We start from the raw sequence: 16,989 nt of genomic DNA on the forward strand, positions 1-16,989 counted from the left end.
AGTATATCCCCATGTATTTATTTACAAATTACGAGAGAAGTCTTTACTTCGTCCGAACATGATTCGTCTCAGCCAACCTCTTGTGTATATTTTCCGACTCTCTCTTCAGATTTTCAAATCTCCTCAGCCAGGTCAGCCTTTGCGTTATTCCTTGCCCGAGGTCCGCATCCGTACGTGCATCGGTGCACCATCCTTGGGGTGCGACGTCGCTTTCCCAGTGGTATACATTCGTTCACCTTCGACAGTCCGGCGATCCACTTTCAAGCCCTGCAGTTCCCGCACCTTATCCCACTTATCCCAGGCCATCTCAATATCAAAACTACGGACAGTGAATACCAATACCAACTTCAGCACGACGACTGCCAGTTCCTGCCCGATACATTTCCTAGGCCCAAGCTGGAACCCACGCCATATATTCTTCGCCGGATGCAACCTGTCGCCTTCCAGTGCGGAAAATCGCTCAGGCATGAATTTGAGCGGGTCGACGAAGTTAGCTGGATCATGATGAATGGTGATCGAGCTGTCAAAGAGATCGAATCCGTCTGTCGGCCATGGCTCGTCCTCGCCGTTTATCTTCAGGTTGAATGAAGGCTGACCTTCCCGGATTGTGATTGTTGCTGGATTCATGCGCAGTGTCTCCTTGATCACTCCCAGGGTATACTGCAAAGAGTCCAGGATATGGGGCGCTTCCCGGATTTTCTCTGCAGCAAGGCTTGGGTCAGAGCCAAGAATAGCGTCATGTTCGGCTTGTAACTTCGCGACACACTCGGGGTTTAACTGAAGTTGTCTGAATACACGGGGAATTGTGATGGACAATGCATCATCACCACCAAAGAAAAATATCATCAGCTGGTAGAAGACTTGTTCGATGAAGGCTTCATCTGGGTTATTGGTGGTGGTTCCCTTGACTCCACGCTCACTAGTGTACTCTTCAACGGCAGACCGAATTATAGTTCTTGGGCTATCGGTAGCAGCGTTTATCCCTTTTGTGATAAACGGTCGAAGATGTTTGAAGAGCTGGTTTCTCTTTCGTCGAACAATCAGTTTGAACAACGGGGTGATCCTCCAAAGAAGTTTGCGAGGGCTTAGGGTTATTTCCATGCGACTCAGTTGCTCGCGGTAAGCAATGGTGAAAGGAGAGGGATACAGTGATTGAGAGTTAAGCCGGGTGTCACTACGATTGTCAGTAAAGAGTAGTGAATATTCATGAGACGATAGGCTAGACTTACAGAACCACCCTTCCTGTGACATCAAATGCCAAGTTGCTGGATATCTGCTCAAAAGGGAAAACCTGACCCCATTGACCATCTCCACCGGAGAGCCCTCGAAGCACATTCGCAAATGTCTCAACCTCCTCGATAATAGCGGGTATCCAAGTTCTGATATTGGTCCGGCTGAATCCGGGGTTGAATCTCGAGCGCCACATGTGCCACTCATCCCCGTGCATGCAGTTGAGGTCCCTCCCATTCGAAATGGGATTTAAAAACTCTCCTTGCATCGGAGACTTTGGTAAACTGCTCCCAATCTCCATTTGGTTGGATACATAGGCCTGCAGGGAAAATGCCATCGGTCTAGCAATAGGCCACACATCAAGGTAAATGACAGGGGGACATTGTTGCTCGTTTGGGAAGAATTTCGGCCAGTATTTGATTATGTAGAAACCAAAGGTCTGGATAAAATTGGCGTCAAAGGCCCAATCTCTGTAGAATTGAATTACAATGAGAAAATGTCCCAACAGAAATGAGTGAGGCATGACTGGCTGGTGATGTTAGGTTAGAATTCTTTTCAGTGAGACAAGGACCGTACTATGCCTCGAGACTGAAGTCTTCTGAATTTCATTCTTGCTTGATATAACTTCACAATAAACTGCAACACCAGCACCACCACGATCGTTATGGCAAGCACAGACAACTTTTCCCCTTTGTCCAAATCATCGAGTCTGATCGGCAGCAGAAAGGGAGATATGGTTGCTGTATGCTGGGAAGAAGTACGTCCTTCCATTTTCAAGAACAGAGAAGCATCAATGAGGAATCTGCAAAGAGTTATAGTTGACTGGGTAGCACAAACGGGGGAGATTGGGGACTATATATCTTGCATTTTCTGATTCAGAACAAAAGCTGATCAGTGAGTCTGTATCAGTAGCGTAGACAGCATCGCCAAGTGGCAGCGGTCTATGCAGAAGAATTGGCAGCTCCAAGGATGTGTTTTTATTGGAGCATGCCCGTGAAGTCGAGCTCGCTACGCAAGCGGTGTGCTATCGTATCGGATGTCACTTGCATAGTTGTGGGCCGCCTACAATATGATTAGGATTGAGAGTTTACAAATACGAACTTGGGTATACTATGTTTATCTACTGTAGTACTCGACGTACTCTAGGTACATATGTAGGCTATAAAACCTGAATATTGCGTGGTTCCCTATCGAGTGCCTGTTGTTGACAATTGCAATTAATGCCCAGTTGATTCACATTGTACCCTAATACTTCTCGCCGAGAATCTTCAGGCCCGCACGGATGTAAGATCAGCGCTGCTGCTGCAAGCGACGTAAGTTTGCTCGTGCAGTTTCCTGCATACGCCCTGCATCATGTTGTATCACCGATGATGCGCTGACCCCATATGTCTCCGTAGAACTGAGGACATGTTGATTGGGGCAAGGGGAGGGGGGTTATTCAATACGAGAAAGAAAGTAAACTCTATCATTAGACCGATTCATATGGGAATGAAGAGTTTGGACACTTTACAATGTCAATTTCATGCAAATATGAAATTTCGAGAATGCCCAACCAATATTTGCAATTTTGATCTTTCCTCTGTACTGTTCAACATATGTTACTTGCATATACTATATTTGGATCTGTGATTTTAATTCACAGATAGTCTGTATATACGGCCTTCATATTCAGCGATCCTCTTCGGGCAAGGGTGTACATGTCATATCTTTGGACAGATCTATCATGACTCCATATTGTAGTGGGGAACCTGGTCCTACCTACATATTAGTCTTATCTGTCCTTTCTTTCATTATGTGATTTAGTTTGTAATCATTGATATATAGATGAATACTATATATAAGTAGGGTCTTAATATATAGGAACAGTATTTAATAATATATGGTATACAATTAGAATGTGTAAAAGTTATACGTACATACATATATATGTAATTAATTAAGCCTTAGCCCACTAAGACTATAGAAAATTGAGATTTCTATAGATTGACCTCTTAATAAGAATAGTCTATCCTCTAAGTGTATAAACGATCTTAGTTCATTATATTCGGAGTGATATAATAAAGAAACAACTAAAAACCACCTAGGATGGCATTGCGTAGAGAGCCCCTCTTACATACATAACTAGTTAATTTTGTGCAACGACTAACACTTGGTGGATTTTTAACTTCTCGAGATCCCTATGATCTATCTCAATCGGTGTAACGTCAATGCCACACTAGACCTAGTATGCAACAGAATGTCTCAGCGGATGCTCGGACGCTTGAGATTGCGATTCTTTCCCTTGCCAAGTGCAGTGTTTCTGGTAGAGATGCCGTTGAGCTATAGAATACACAAAATTTACCCTCTACTTTATTAAACCTCCACCGGTGAGTCCAAACACTCCTAAGAAACTATGAAACGATGCAAAGAGGACATCAATACAACCATAGCCGCAGTGGAAGACATCCCGCCGTTCATTCATCAAACATATTGATCCTTTGACTCATGCTAAACGGTGGGCCTGAAACCAATGACACCAATGAACGTCTTATTTGAGACCCTTGTTTATGCAAGTATGATGTCAATTCAGCTCCTGTTGGTCTTCTAATAGCAACACCGTCAAACACCACCGTTAGCTCAGTGAACAAGATCCATGAGAATTAGCGGTGTACGGGCTATTTGGACGTGCAAGATTCGTGTTACTACTTCGTATAGGAAGGTTTAGGTTTAGGTAGTCGCAATTTACAATGTACATGCTAGCCCTGAATTGTCTCTACCTAACATAAAAGGCACCGTGTCACCTTCCGGTTTGGACATTATCTTAAACACTTCCACAAATCACTCCCAGAATAATCTAAACCTCTGCATACAAGATGCAGGTATCATCTACTTCTTCCGCTGCCGGCCCTGTCTCGGCCATTCCCTCCGTATTCGAGACCGTCCAAGGCTACAAAGTTCCCGTCTTCTTTTCTCGTTACCCCGCCGGAATCAGCATTGCCGCTCGGGATGTCGAAGATGCCCTCAGAAAAATTGACGAAGAAGCTTCTGAGGAAGGGACAAGGGAAAGACGTCGAGCACTAATCCGACACACCAACCCCTACGGTGACCCCTTCACTATTTGCCATTGCTCGGCCTTCCCAGACAGACTAGTTCTGTTGTCCTGCCTGGTCGAGGTAATGTGGATTCATGATGGTAAGACACCAATGTGCTCAACATATATGTACTATGCTCACGATGGAAATATCTACAGACGTGACAGAGGAGATGGATCATACCTCTGTAAGAGCGCTGGAAGTTTGTATACTGATTACCCTCTAACATTTTATAGGCATGCCGGGAGCATGATGAGCTGGCAAAGGTCCTCCAACTTGACATTGATCCCTCAGTGTTCGAGTCAGGAAATGTACGACAAAAGTCGCTGGCAGTTGTGCTTCGAAAGGCAATTGACATTGATCCTGAGCAAGCTCCTGCTATGATCGAGATGCTGAGAAACTATCTGGCAACATTCGACAATATCGGTGGTGACTTCATGCGAATGGAAGAGTATATGCCATACCGGATCGCCAACTGTGGCTACTGGTAAGTTCCTTCCTAAAGAGTTCTCATAGTACAAGTCTGACTATCATCATCAAGGATGTCCTCTTACTTCATCCGCTGGGGAATGGATATGACCCTCAGTGAGGAGGATTACGCCAGCATCGAGCAATTCGACATTGCAATGGGCAATGTCCTCGGTCTAACCAATGACTACTTCAGTTGGAATATTGAGAAAGACCAGGAGACTGATCGAATGAGAAATGGAGTTGTGGTTCTGATGAAGGAACATCATACCACAGCAGATGCAGCCAAAATGATGCTTCTTGGTATTATCGTCGAACAAGAGTCTCTGGCTGCAAAGCTCAAGGAGGAAAGATTGAAGAAACCCGCTTCAACAGGGATCTTGCAATACTTCGAGGCTATTGAGCTTTATGTTGGTGGAAGCTGCTATTGGCACTCGACCGCACCTCGGTATCAAGTCTTTGAATAAATGCAGATAAAGAAAGTGCAAATGTGGATAGGTATATTTTATAGAATAGATTCGTCTAACGTCTTGAAATGGCCCTCTAAAGAAAGCTAAAGCCTGGCAAACCGATCAATACGTAGAGTGTACAAGTCAAGTGGACTAAGACTTGAAGTAGAAGAACTGGCTATGTCCGGTGGCTTTTCGTCCGTCGGATTAATTCTCGATTATCTACGTCGAATGTAAAGATGCACCAAAAGTAGTCGTTGGCCCAGAAACGAAATCCAGGTAGGTTAATATACATCAAATGACGAAGACGCTGCATCAAAACAAACAAAACAAAAATCCTCCTCGTAGTAATTTCGTGAGTGTTAAATCCATATTCCCTCAAGAGGATTCGGGATGAAGAATTCACAACCTAGATGGGCTGCTTTACCATGATCCTGGAGCTCCCTCAGGATCTGATCGCTAGGATGAGGCCCATCAGTAAGATTCTCCTTGATGTGAATAATGTAAACCTTTAATCCTTCCAGAGGAAGAGCCGCAGTATCATCCCAATTCTCAGAGTCCGGGTTTACCAGAACATCTCCGATGTCCACTCTGGGTATCTGAGGAATCTCGAATGACTCGCTCGGATGTGATCGAGGTTCAATAAGCGGCTCGGACATCCTGCCTTTATCGGCAGAGGATCTTGGAGTTCGTTTCGACCGAGGGCTCACTTGCTCGCTGCCGATCTCGACGAGGCCTACGATTTCACGCTTGCGTTTCTTCTCCCCTGTGTTGTTCGGATCCCGCACTTCTATGACTTTGTTGGCTAGCACGCTGAGCTCGGACACTAGATGTCGTGGACACATGTGGCCGTACAAATATGAGTCGTCGGTGCTGTCATTGTAGGAACATTCGATAAAGATCGCTCGCAGTTTGCCAGTGGCGATTTTCGGTGCAGCGGCTTCCCATACTCGTTTGTTGTGAGTTCCCATGGAAACCGAATCCGGCTCGACGTCACCGAACACAATGATCTCGTGGCCGGTGTGATGATCGCGTAGGAAGAAGGCAGAGCTCTCGACTGTTGACATCACTGGCTCTTTGGGGTTGGATGGGAGTAGACATGGGGAGCGAGCAGGAGAATAGAAACTGGCAATGGTTAAGAACATTCCGTGTGAAGATTGCAAATTTTAGCTTACCTGCCATCAGTATGATCGACTGAAATCGCCCTTGAAGGAAGCATCAATTGATGATCAGAAAAGATGGTACTCCCGAGTCGGTGATGCGTTCCGCTTTCTGGATGGTATCGCTGCTTGCACCTGCCATGGCTAACGCTCAAGCATTTAGTCAATAGGCCATTGCAGGCCCTGACATAGCCTCTACTGTCTCCACGACCGAAACGAGGATTTCCACCTTCCACCAAGCGCTGGTATGTAAGCAGACCGGCCCCGCCATCCTCGTCCGACAGGTTAGGCCAGATGACATCGTTGAACATGTGGTTTTTGAGGGCGGATAGCACGGATGGTAAAGCAGCGACAGGCTTTGGTCCATTGCCCGCCTCCAAAATCGGGGTGTTAATGGCCAGCCCTGAGATATGATCTAGATGGGGGTGTGTAATGAGAACAGCGCCGATGATTTCGCGAAATACGTGAGCTGCATTTGCCTGTGCTGTCTTGCAGGGCAGCTCAAGCCCCTGAAAGGGCCCACTTGTCATCACCCCCCGATCATCCTTGCATTCGGGGATGTATCGTTCCAGCAATCGGATGATGCCCGCAAGAAGGGTACCTGCATCAACGGCTACCACCGAGTCTGAAGACCATTTCGTTGACGTCGACCGGACAAGAATGCCCGTGACGCTATCTTCGCGGGGTCCACCAGTTGGGCCCTGAGAGAGTCAGCATCCAGCCAAATAGGAGTTGCAGGGTTCCATCTGCTAGAACGCGTCACCAGAAAAGTTGAGTAAACAACATTTGATCGGCAAGATATCTATCAAAGCTCGACACATGGTCCTGCACGTGACGGGTCCCGCAACAGACAAGATACAAATCAATGGTTTCTAACTTACCAAGACAATGACTTGGAATGCTGCTTTCTCATCCACTGTTCCACTTGTCTCGTCCATAGTGGATAAGTGAGACACGAATAGTAACCTAGACTGGTCACAGCCCAAGAGTGAGCGAAGCTGCCCGAGCGCGCCTGATCTCCAATAGTAGGCGGGTCTCAACGAGAATGTTTCACGAAGGCTGAAATGGATTGGTTAGCGGCCAAGTTGTGGGATATGAGAGGCGGCTAATAAAGGGTGGAGGGGGGAGGGGGGAGGAATTACGTGGCGACTGCGATAGTAGCGCACACAGGTTGTGATTCAGACCGTTCAAAGATATGATCCAGAACCAACAGCCCTTTTCATATCATGTGTCATACACAGAGTAGCCTGTCTCTAGGAAGTAGAGTTGTTCCTCGACAGTGGAGAGAGATAGAGACACGGCGCGAAGCCACAGAAATCCGGGGGCTGGGTCGGCAGAGTGCAGATAAGAGAACTCCGATTTCGTGGGGTTGATGTTTCCCCAGCTCATATCACAATGGGGCGCGCCTTGTACGTAGGACACTACTGCAAGCAAGCTGCAGGGGCTGATTGGAGGATATTTGTTTCAATGAGCAAAGAGAGGTTTGGAGACACGGAGACACCGGGAGCCCTGTGGACCAGGGTGGACTCTAGTGGGGTATGATCGGAAAGGAGCCACGGATACGGAATGAAGATCTGGGGTCTAGTGAGATATCAGATCCGCTGGAGGGAGATTTAATGCCTTTGAAGGTGTACCATCAGATCTTAGGTGTGGCCAAGTTTATCGATGACGTTCACACTATGATCTCACTTAGACACCTTCAAAGAATTACGATTACCCGTAATCCACATTGCACATCGACACATATTCAGATGTTCTTAAGATAGTGAAACATACCCCATAATCGAACCAGTCAAGTTATGTAGTTGATTGGCATGTAACCTGTCAATAGATCTGCTGACCGAATTTAAAATAGATGTACAAATTTAACATAAAGAGGGTATGCGGTCAAAAAGGGCAAGGATAGCAAAACGACTGTGCCCTTATACATGAAATTCATTGGCTCCCAAGGGTAAGGGATAACAGGGACACAAAAGCCCACTCCAATCCAGACAGAAAGAATCTCATAAAAACCAAGAATCTGCCTTCGCCAACTGCTATAACGCCTTCCGTGAGCCCGCTAAATAATAACTACAAAGAAATGATCAGACAAAGCCCCTCATGCGCCACGGGGTATGTTCAAAAGCAAAGAGGGGGAATAGATGTTGCATCAGGACCGATCGTTGGCCTCTGAATTGTGTTCATTCAGGTCTCTTTCCACCACAGTTTGGTAACTTGGTAGAAATTGACCACCAGAGTCCATGGAGTCATTAATTGGAGAGTTGGGGTCCTCAGAGGCCCTAAAACTAGGTGGGCAGTCAGAGGCATCACTGCCCCTGCGACTGCCATCGGGACTAGAATATTCTGGCGGCGGGGCCTCTGGCTCTTGGTTATCGGGAGCTACTGCATCATTGCCCTCTGCATTGGCCAAAGAAAAACGACTGGACCCCTCGCCAGCATCTTCATGAGAAGGAATGTGCGTCAGCTGAGCGAGGGAAATGTCAGTTGGTGATCGAGAAGGACCCGGGCTGGGCGCCGGAGGAATCCTAACACTTGAGCCTGAGGTCGCATAGTTGGCATTTTGGTAAACGCGCTGGGAGATCTGAGCCGCACTCTCGCGGCCGGACTCAAGTAGAATGCTGCCTTGTTCACTGCCATAGGGTGGCGGCGGGGCGAGGCTACCAGTCATGGGCGCCAAGCCCCATTTTTTGACATTGCCTTCGATAAACACAAATCCCATTTGACCAAAGTTCACGTGGATAGTGCAAGGCCCATTAGCACCGATGGTGGGGAAGAGATTTTGGGAGCGATAATTGTGAGCCACGTCTTCCAATTTCTTGCCGTTGCGTGTGAAGAAGACGGTGCCAGATCGAGGTCGGTAACCTACACCAACAACGTCGCCCTGAAGTAGTGGAGGCCCGTATGGAGTGGGATTAAATGGTTGGTTAAGTCTGCGATGTCCGGTGGATTGGTAGGCAACAGAGGTTTTATGGAAGCCTAGCGGTTGTTAGCGGGAATTGCTCGGTGGAATCACTTCTGTTGCAACACATACCAGGGATTCGGAACAGGGGGTATGGCTTCGTAGTCAAACCGATGCCGATCATAGTCGAGTCAGGCTTGTCATATATCTTCGCCTCCCAGTAGTAGACATCATTCTGCTTGGGAATTGGCAGGTTGGTCTGTACACTGCACTCCGAATCAAAGAACTCGATCTCTGTTCGTCCTTCCACAAAGCAGTTCGCAATTTCCAGCTCCGGCTGGAATTCCCAGGCAGATACACCTTTTTCCTGGATCGCGAGGAACTGTGATAGGGAGATGTCGGTTTGCACGGACTCGGGAGGGTTTCCTTGGACAAAAGCTGCAGACCATTAGTAAAATGATCAAAAACGACTCGCGCGAAGATTCATCTCCAGTCTTACCTTTTGCTCGTAAATATTCCGACCGCGCCAAGTCATCCATTGACTCTAAAGCTGCCTCTTCCTCGCGCAAAAACGCTTGCTCATCGTCGTATTCACCGGGCCTGCCAATGCGATCGAGCATAATCCGCCCCCGACGGGTATATTTGAAAAAGAAAAAGATCGCTAGTACAATAAATGCGACAGCGGCCGAGCCAAACGCGGACAAGATCCCAATCAAGATGCCTTTGCCGGTTGACCCGGTCGAGTTGCCACTGGCCAACATCGGCTCGGGACGGAACTCCATCGACAAAGAGGAGAAAACATTTTGTATATTCGCTTGGATTTGCTGCTGCGAAAGTGATGGATCGCTTTGTATCGTTGGGAATGATGTTGAGACAATGCCAATCGGTGACGTCGTCGGGTTGCCTATCACCGTTCTCAGGGTCGATGGCAGGCCTGCGAGCGCATCGGGGCTCGAAGCCTCAGGACCCTGCATCGTTCATGTGTCAAGTGAGAGTACAAATAAAAAGAAGAAGTCAAGAGAAGTCGGGAAATATTAGGATGTGGTAAAGAGGAGGTGAGAGAGAGAGAGAGAGATAAGTGGGCGCAGCGGATAAAATGGGCCGGTTATCTAAGACGTTTTCGGCCCTGGAGGACCTAGAGCCCTGTACTAACAATGCAAGGTAATGTAGAGTTGGTTCCTGGATTTGAAGATCCTAGATCCTGGAATATTCAAAGAAATCCGATGTCTTTTTTTAAAACAAAATTTGACTTTGCATTCTGTTAAAAGCAAAAATACATGTAACTATAGTAGAGTGTCACACACTGGGGCTGATATGGTCTATCTATCCCTACTCGGGATAAGCCCTTCTCTCCTCTTCCCCTCTCTCCTAGCTCCTTGCTTGAGATCCCTCTCATCCCCTCTCTTTGAAGTTTCTTTTAAGACTTGAAGAAAGAATGCGTGCAACTAGAGCTACCCAGGGGTCTACGGCTCAGGACGTCATGATCAATCCCCTCGACTCCTATAATATCCGCGTGGTGACACCTACCTCCTGCGATAAATACCCAGGTGAGTACACTTCTCCCTAGAGTGAATATCGGACGGTTGGAATGCCTTTATTTGACCTCCTTTGCCCTCTCACATACCTGTTTACTACCACTGAACCCCAATCGGTGATCGCGTGAGACTCGAGCTGACTTGACCGCCCTCGCCAGCCAAGCACCATGCGCGTAACGTCGCCCGGAAGCTTGGAGCTTCAAGTGGCTTGATTTTCCTCTCCGGACAGCCGACAATTAATCTGCGCGATTCCGATCAATCGCGCCCATTCCGACAACGACGATACTTCTACTACCTAAGCGGAGTCGACGAGCCCGACTGCTCTTTAACGTACGATATTGGACAAGACCTGTTAACTCTTTATGTCCCTGATTTTGACCTTCACCGTGCTATTTGGATGGGACCGACCCTCTCGCGAGAAGACGCACAAGACAAATATGATGTGGACCATGTGCGGTATCGTGCTTCGCTCAAATATGAGCTTCAAGTATGGCTGGACGAGCGAAAGCAGGGCAGCGGGCTGTACCTAATCCATGACTCAGAGAAACCCGAGCATCTACCAAAAGACCTGCCTTTGGACCTGGAACAGCTCGGGCCTGCTATGGACGCAGCCCGAGGCATCAAGGACGAATATGAAATCCGGATGATCCGCCAGGCCAACAAAGTCTCGGGGCTTGCCCATCGGAGAATCCTAGAGAGTATCCAGACTATGTCCAACGAGGCGCAAATTGAAGGATCGTTTTTGAACAGCTGCATCTCACACGGCGCCCGCAACCAGGCATACCAGATTATCGCAGCATCGGGACCCAACGCGGCTGTCCTGCACTACGACCGAAATAACGAAACTCTCAACAAGAAACCCCTCGTCTGTCTCGATGCCGGCGCAGAGTGGAACTGCTATGCAAGTGATGTGACGCGAACCTTCCCGCTTACCGGCGAGTGGCCCAGCGACTACGTGCGGGATATCTACAAGATAGTAGAGCGCATGCAGGAGGAGACCATCCGGCTGATCCGGAAAGGAGTACGATATCTATCTCTCCACGATCTAGCCCATGATATTGCGATCGAGGGTCTCCTGGCTCTGGGGGTGTTCAAGAACGGCACCAATCTCGAGATCCGTCAATCTGGCGCATCAAAGGTCTTCTTCCCCCACGGTCTGGGTCATCATGTCGGCCTTGAAGTCCACGATGTGTCGGAACGGTCAATTATGGCTCTTCACCGGGGCTTCGATCAGCTTCAGTATCGCCCGATCTTGAACTCTACCTGTCTTTCGCCGTGCACTCTTTCTGCTCCACTGCTGGAAGAGGGAATGGTTGTGACCGTTGAGCCAGGGCTTTATTTCTCCCCTCTGGCTATGGCCAACGCGCGTCACCAGCCATTTGCCCGGTACATTAATTTCGATGTCGCGGAAAAATATATTCATATTGGCGGAGTGCGCATTGAAGATGATATTCTCGTGACTGCTACTGGGTACGAGAATCTCACCACTGCACCTAAGGGCGAGGAAATGCTTGCTATTATAAGAGGATCTGCATAATGTAGAATTTAGTATGATAAATAGCGGCATGCGGGAGACACTATCCATTTGTATCAGATTCTGCAACATGGCTACAATCTAGACTATTTTACATTAGATGGAGACACTTGAGGAACTACATACATAGAATGTGACCAGCTCAGGAGTTACGAAGTACTTCGTTTCCATTGGAAGGCATGACCCGCTCGAGTCTCATCACAGGAATCCTCACACCGCCAGTTTCTGTATACATTGGCGGACAAGTTAACGAGATGTCCAATATTGTCACCAGTTATACAAGACCATTGTACATGTAGGGTCGCTATCGCACGGATTTCGTTTCACGATATCGAGATACTGTCTATAGAACATGCTTAGGTGCTTCTCGGGGTTGGTATAAGCAGTGTGCTAAGAAAATATGAAGACCATATAGACATGAGTAATGATTTGCTCGTTAGTTTCTGTGGGTAAAAAGGCAGCTCCACTTTGTGATGTATATAGTCTTCAGCCTCCACGCCTGTTTTGTATTTCCAACTGACTCACCTTGACGATGGTGGAGGAGTTCAATGTTGTTGCTAAACCGACGAGGCATAGCAGAAAAGAGTCCTGAAGCAAGACCACGTACATTTTTACCTTTATTGGAGGAAGAGTTTCCGCCTTGGGAAGGGTCGGAGTTGAATATGCATACTTCAGCCTCTTGTTCGAGCGATGATCCAAGAAGAAGAAGGCTATCTCTATTTTATTTGCCAATACAGGTTCTAAGTGATGCATTATGCTTCACAGTTGCCTAGGAGATATGTATGATTCAACACTTCTTTGGAATTTATAGTCAGGTCCTAGCGCCTTCAGAGCTAAGTATCCTTTGCTTGGACTTGGCCATGGAGACCATAATAGACGTAACGCGAACCTCGACTTTATAGGACAGTATCTCCCTCGTGCCATTGACCACCTATAGTATGGCCGGGTTTCCCAACTTTGATCGGGGTCTTTCGTATCCCGGCAATTGCTCGTACCCGAGATCCGCTCGCCTTGGTATCTACATTCTCTTTATACATATCTGTTTGCATTATTATCCCCTTTTATGTGATGATAATGAATAATTTATGATTGGTTTATATAGTACAAGTGAAAGACACTAGTTAAGTGGGACAAGGCAACATGAAAGATGGGCAAGACGTAAGAATGATAGGTATTGCGACATGTTGGCATTCTCCCCTGAATGTTATGTAGCATAGGTCCGATTTGATGTGAATTACAAATGTCTTTTGTTTATTGAGAATGACTAACAGCGAGCAACTCCAGGCCGATCTAAAAGGAAACGCTCATAAAAAAAAAAACTCCATAATCATTCCATGACTGCAATCGAGGCTGGAAAACAAAAAGTATGAAAGAACCGTCTTGTCGCTAGCATTTATGCACATCCCATCTCGGTGATCGGTTTCGATTCGCGCTTCATTTATGTTCTAGCAGGGGTTTCCGTAGATCGAGCTGCTGCAGTACGCGGTGGTGTTCCTTTTTCAAGGCTTTGAACTCGTCGTCTAGCTGGTGGTGCCATGGGTATAGGACGAAGACTTGGAATGCCAACGCTGAAGAGGCAACTCCGAAGTTGATGAGTGAGATTCCACGAGTGATCCACATGGCGGAGCAGACTGAAGACTGATTTAATCAGTAATTGGGCTGAAAATGGGTGAATAGAGGACTTACGGTGAACTGAGGAAAGAGAACGTCGTTGTTATTCTTAATGATGGGTGTAACGCACCTAGGATGAGCTTCTAAGGTGTCGAACAGAGGAGGGCATTGAAGGAAATATAAGTAAAAGGGGAAGTTGAAATTTCTCGTTCTTCGAATTCGCCTGGCACCTATAAAGGCATTTCGATTTCGGCAGGAACCCCGATCAGTGGTCAATGAATCAATGCCAAATATGGCAAGAGTGGAGAAAAGTGGAGAAGGATCGTTGCGGCAGAATGTTTCACCGACCTAATTTCTTATCTGCCGGAGATCGTTCGTATCAGTCGGATCCGAAGAGATAACAACCTTAGAATATTCAACTCGTTGTGTTTATTGACCCTTGAAACCTCCAACCAAAAGGAATTCCATCATTAGAAGTGAGTAATTCCTTAATTCTCGACATGGAATTATACTAACAACTCTCTCGATAGGTCAACCTTCTCCCAGCCTCGAGACGACCCCCAAGTTGCAGACCCAAGTACATCCAAACAATGGAGTCCAACTACCAACAAAGTAAACCGCAACAGCTGTTCAGTTGGGTAAGGGAACAGAAATACAAGCTTGCTGGCGCTACATTTGTTGCCAGCATGGTCGGTTCCTTTATTCTGGTTGGTCGCAACCCGTACCTGACGAGCAAACAAAAGATTGTGCAGGCTCGTGTATATGCACAGGGCCTTACGCTGGCTGTCATTGTTTCATTGGCTGCGCTTGACATGTCAGACCGAAAAAAGCCATCTATTCCTTCGCGGAAGGAACCTATCAAGCAGTCTGATTCAGAGAACTAAGGCCAGGAAATTTCCAGGAGAGCTATCATTCAATCGGGACGGGAAAATATAGAGGTTTCGATATGTATTGTACTTTACAGTTTATTATATTATAGACCGGTGGGACATATGTATTCTTTAGCAATTGAAAGGCTAAATACTACTTCACGACTCTCGACGTGGCAGGAAATCAGAAAACGCGTCTAAAACAGCAATTTTCGGCAGCCGATTTAGCGTCGATTACCTCTGTGGTGTAATAATTTAATAACCCAGATGGAAGATTCAGGTCTAACAGACCAGTCACAATCCACTCTTAGAATGCTTTGTGTACTTTTCCTCGGTACACAATCATACTTCGGAATTATGCATAACGTTGGATTTGCGTGTCTCCAACTCATTGAAAGAGATTTGGCTCCCGCTTTTGATATCTATGGTACGCATATCTGTGTAGATTTAGTATATTCAAGATGAATACATCTGTCTTGTGGCATGGTCGCTATGTTATTTCCTCGGACCGAGGTCCCTAGAAATCCCGGGTATCTCCATGGCTTTTGTCGGTGTTACTAAGCACAGAAGGGCACCTGGGCACCTGTGGGACGTCTCTGACCGGGCGAAGTAGATTCACAGGTACGACAGGGGCTCCATTCATAGGAAAGGAGCTAACGACGCTTCGAAAAAGGCTGAGGTTTGAGGATTCGCGAGAAGCGTAAAGAAACATGCGAAAAGTAACCTCTCATTCAAATATTTGCACGTGTCAAGGACGGACGAGAGAGTTTCGTTGGTCAAACCTATATATGTAGGCCATCTACCAAAAGAGCTCATTCAGCATCTCCGATATATCCCTTGGGTCCTCTCTTTTGTAACTATTCGCTTAACGGGGTAATCTCCCGTTTTATAGTGGTTTAGTTCAAGTCTTCTCTCTTCGGCATTGCAAGAGTTTATATAGCGGGATATGGACCTGCCGTTTAAAATTAAATAACTGGTCCTCATCAGCATGAAGACATCAACGACTAGCAAGAGGATAAGGACAACGAATATTGCGCCGGTTAGAAAGGAGAAAGAAACATTACCAGAACAACCCTAAAGTAATGAACTAGTCCTCACACTCTGTTATTTATTTTGTCTCATTATCAGTCACTTTCTGCATGTTTTTAACAATCTTCTGCTCCTCTTTACCACCCGAAGCATATGAAGCAGCCCTGTCCTTTACCTTTTCAACCCATCGATCTCGAGGGATAAAGGATCAGCGTAGTCAGTGAGGGTAATCATTCCAAGGCTACCAAAAACTTTGACTGGGCCTCTTACAGTTTGCCACTTTGTTGACTTGCAAGGTATACTTGATAGGGAAGTTGCAAAACATCCCCCCGGCTGAGTGGTTCAGTAACATTTAAATCAAGAATGAACCATCTTTTAAGAGGCTTCAATGAGTCGAAGTCATCAGGAATATGGATGTGGTCGTATTTTGCCGGATGAAATGTAGGATTGAATGCACGTTTTAGGACAATATCACAGAAATCTTCCCCAATTTTGACATGGCGCCGTTGGGGGCAACCATCTATATCGATAACGCAAGCGTAAATGACTATTCTTGTGGAAGCAGAGTCCATATCGACAGTGAATAATAATACGGCGAGAAACACTGTTTTCAGTCAAGGTTGTGCTTTAAATGAATTGGCCACGAGATTGAACGGTCAAATACCTCGGTTCTTACACAGTAAGGTGGTATATCCTTTGGTAGTGGGGAAGATGGCACCTTCAGACTAAACTTGGAGCTAGCTATGTAGCGACGGGATGAGGGGCCAGATGCCCCGTGGCTAGTGGGTTGATGTGGCTAGTAGAGTTTGGCTAGCAGGAGCCTCCAGCTAGTCGATTACAGTCCCTAGTTATATATGAAAAGTCCTCTACATATTTCATGCTTTTTACCGCCTTCATGAAGAGGACAATATACATGTGAATCCTCGCTTGAAACATGGAGGGAATGAGGGCCAGCTTATGGCGTCACGGATTAAAAACACAGCTTCAAGGCTACGGCTACGAATAGCTTGACACAAGTGGACAAGCTTTGGGAAATTTCATGTATGCAATATCTGTACAACATACATAGTCTTGATTCATATCATCTTAGACTCTTAGTGTACTTGACTCACAAGTCGCTGGAATTGTCAACAT

General features: G+C 46.6%; 7 protein-coding genes across 7 annotated transcripts; 3 read left to right on the forward strand and 4 right to left on the reverse strand.

Moving 5' to 3' along the window:
• Positions 1-77: 77 nt before the first annotated feature.
• N7455_003347 (Cytochrome P450) lies at positions 78-1,933 on the reverse strand. Its single transcript, XM_065604466.1, has 3 exons — positions 1,807-1,933; positions 1,230-1,759; positions 78-1,174 (listed from the first exon to the last, which is right to left on the reverse strand). The coding sequence occupies exons 1-3, from the start codon at positions 1,837-1,839 to the stop codon at positions 145-147; spliced, it is 1,593 nt and encodes a 530-aa protein (XP_065462957.1). The 5' UTR covers positions 1,840-1,933; the 3' UTR covers positions 78-144.
• Positions 1,934-4,082: 2,149 nt separating this feature from the next.
• Positions 4,083-5,264, forward strand: N7455_003348 (terpene synthase family protein; the record flags this gene model as incomplete). Its single annotated transcript, XM_040959287.2, has 4 exons — positions 4,083-4,401; positions 4,460-4,488; positions 4,538-4,788; positions 4,843-5,264. 4 exons carry the CDS (start codon positions 4,083-4,085, stop codon positions 5,234-5,236), a joined length of 993 nt encoding a protein of 330 aa, XP_040810214.2. The 3' UTR covers positions 5,237-5,264.
• A 316-nt stretch (positions 5,265-5,580) lies between these two features.
• Positions 5,581-7,316, reverse strand: pdeA (3',5'-cyclic-nucleotide phosphodiesterase PDE1; the record flags this gene model as incomplete). Its single annotated transcript, XM_040959334.2, has 3 exons — positions 5,581-6,343; positions 6,394-7,079; positions 7,260-7,316. 3 exons carry the CDS (start codon positions 7,314-7,316, stop codon positions 5,581-5,583), a joined length of 1,506 nt encoding a protein of 501 aa, XP_040810230.1.
• Positions 7,317-8,527: 1,211 nt separating this feature from the next.
• Positions 8,528-10,251, reverse strand: N7455_003350 (SSH4 family protein; the record flags this gene model as incomplete). The annotated part of the gene is made up of 3 exons (XM_040959384.2): positions 8,528-9,354; positions 9,410-9,715; positions 9,777-10,251. 3 exons carry the CDS (start codon positions 10,249-10,251, stop codon positions 8,528-8,530), a joined length of 1,608 nt encoding a protein of 535 aa, XP_040810238.2.
• A 461-nt stretch (positions 10,252-10,712) lies between these two features.
• Positions 10,713-12,349, forward strand: N7455_003351 (aminopeptidase P family protein; the record flags this gene model as incomplete). Its single annotated transcript, XM_040959378.2, has 2 exons — positions 10,713-10,824; positions 10,971-12,349. The coding sequence occupies 2 exons, from the start codon at positions 10,713-10,715 to the stop codon at positions 12,347-12,349; spliced, it is 1,491 nt and encodes a 496-aa protein (XP_040810253.2).
• A 1,431-nt stretch (positions 12,350-13,780) lies between these two features.
• N7455_003352 (uncharacterized protein) lies at positions 13,781-14,126 on the reverse strand (the record flags this gene model as incomplete). Its single annotated transcript, XM_065604467.1, has 3 exons — positions 13,781-13,984; positions 14,033-14,038; positions 14,115-14,126. 3 exons carry the CDS (start codon positions 14,124-14,126, stop codon positions 13,781-13,783), a joined length of 222 nt encoding a protein of 73 aa, XP_065462958.1.
• A 421-nt stretch (positions 14,127-14,547) lies between these two features.
• N7455_003353 (HIG1 domain-containing protein) lies at positions 14,548-14,841 on the forward strand (the record flags this gene model as incomplete). Its single annotated transcript, XM_065604468.1, has 1 exon — positions 14,548-14,841. One exon carries the CDS (start codon positions 14,548-14,550, stop codon positions 14,839-14,841), a length of 294 nt encoding a protein of 97 aa, XP_065462959.1.
• Positions 14,842-16,989: the final 2,148 nt, after the last annotated feature.

Source organism: Penicillium solitum (assembly GCF_028829755.1).
Source record: "Penicillium solitum strain IBT 25940 chromosome Unknown utg000001l_segment0_segment0, whole genome shotgun sequence".
In the NCBI taxonomy this organism is placed as follows: domain Eukaryota; kingdom Fungi; phylum Ascomycota; class Eurotiomycetes; order Eurotiales; family Aspergillaceae; genus Penicillium; species Penicillium solitum.

What these genes read in the sequence shown, in the direction of transcription:
- N7455_003347 (XM_065604466.1), bottom strand. Translation starts at nt 1,839, where the DNA reads ATGAAATTCAGAAGACTTCAGTCTCGAGGCATA. An exon ending in GACTTCAGTCTCGAGGCATA is followed by an intron (nt 1,760 to 1,806) that starts GTACGGTCCTTG and finishes TAACATCACCAG; the next exon opens with CCAGTCATGCCTCACTCATT. An exon ending in GTCACAGGAAGGGTGGTTCT is followed by an intron (nt 1,175 to 1,229) that starts GTAAGTCTAGCC and finishes TGACAATCGTAG; the next exon opens with TGACACCCGGCTTAACTCTC.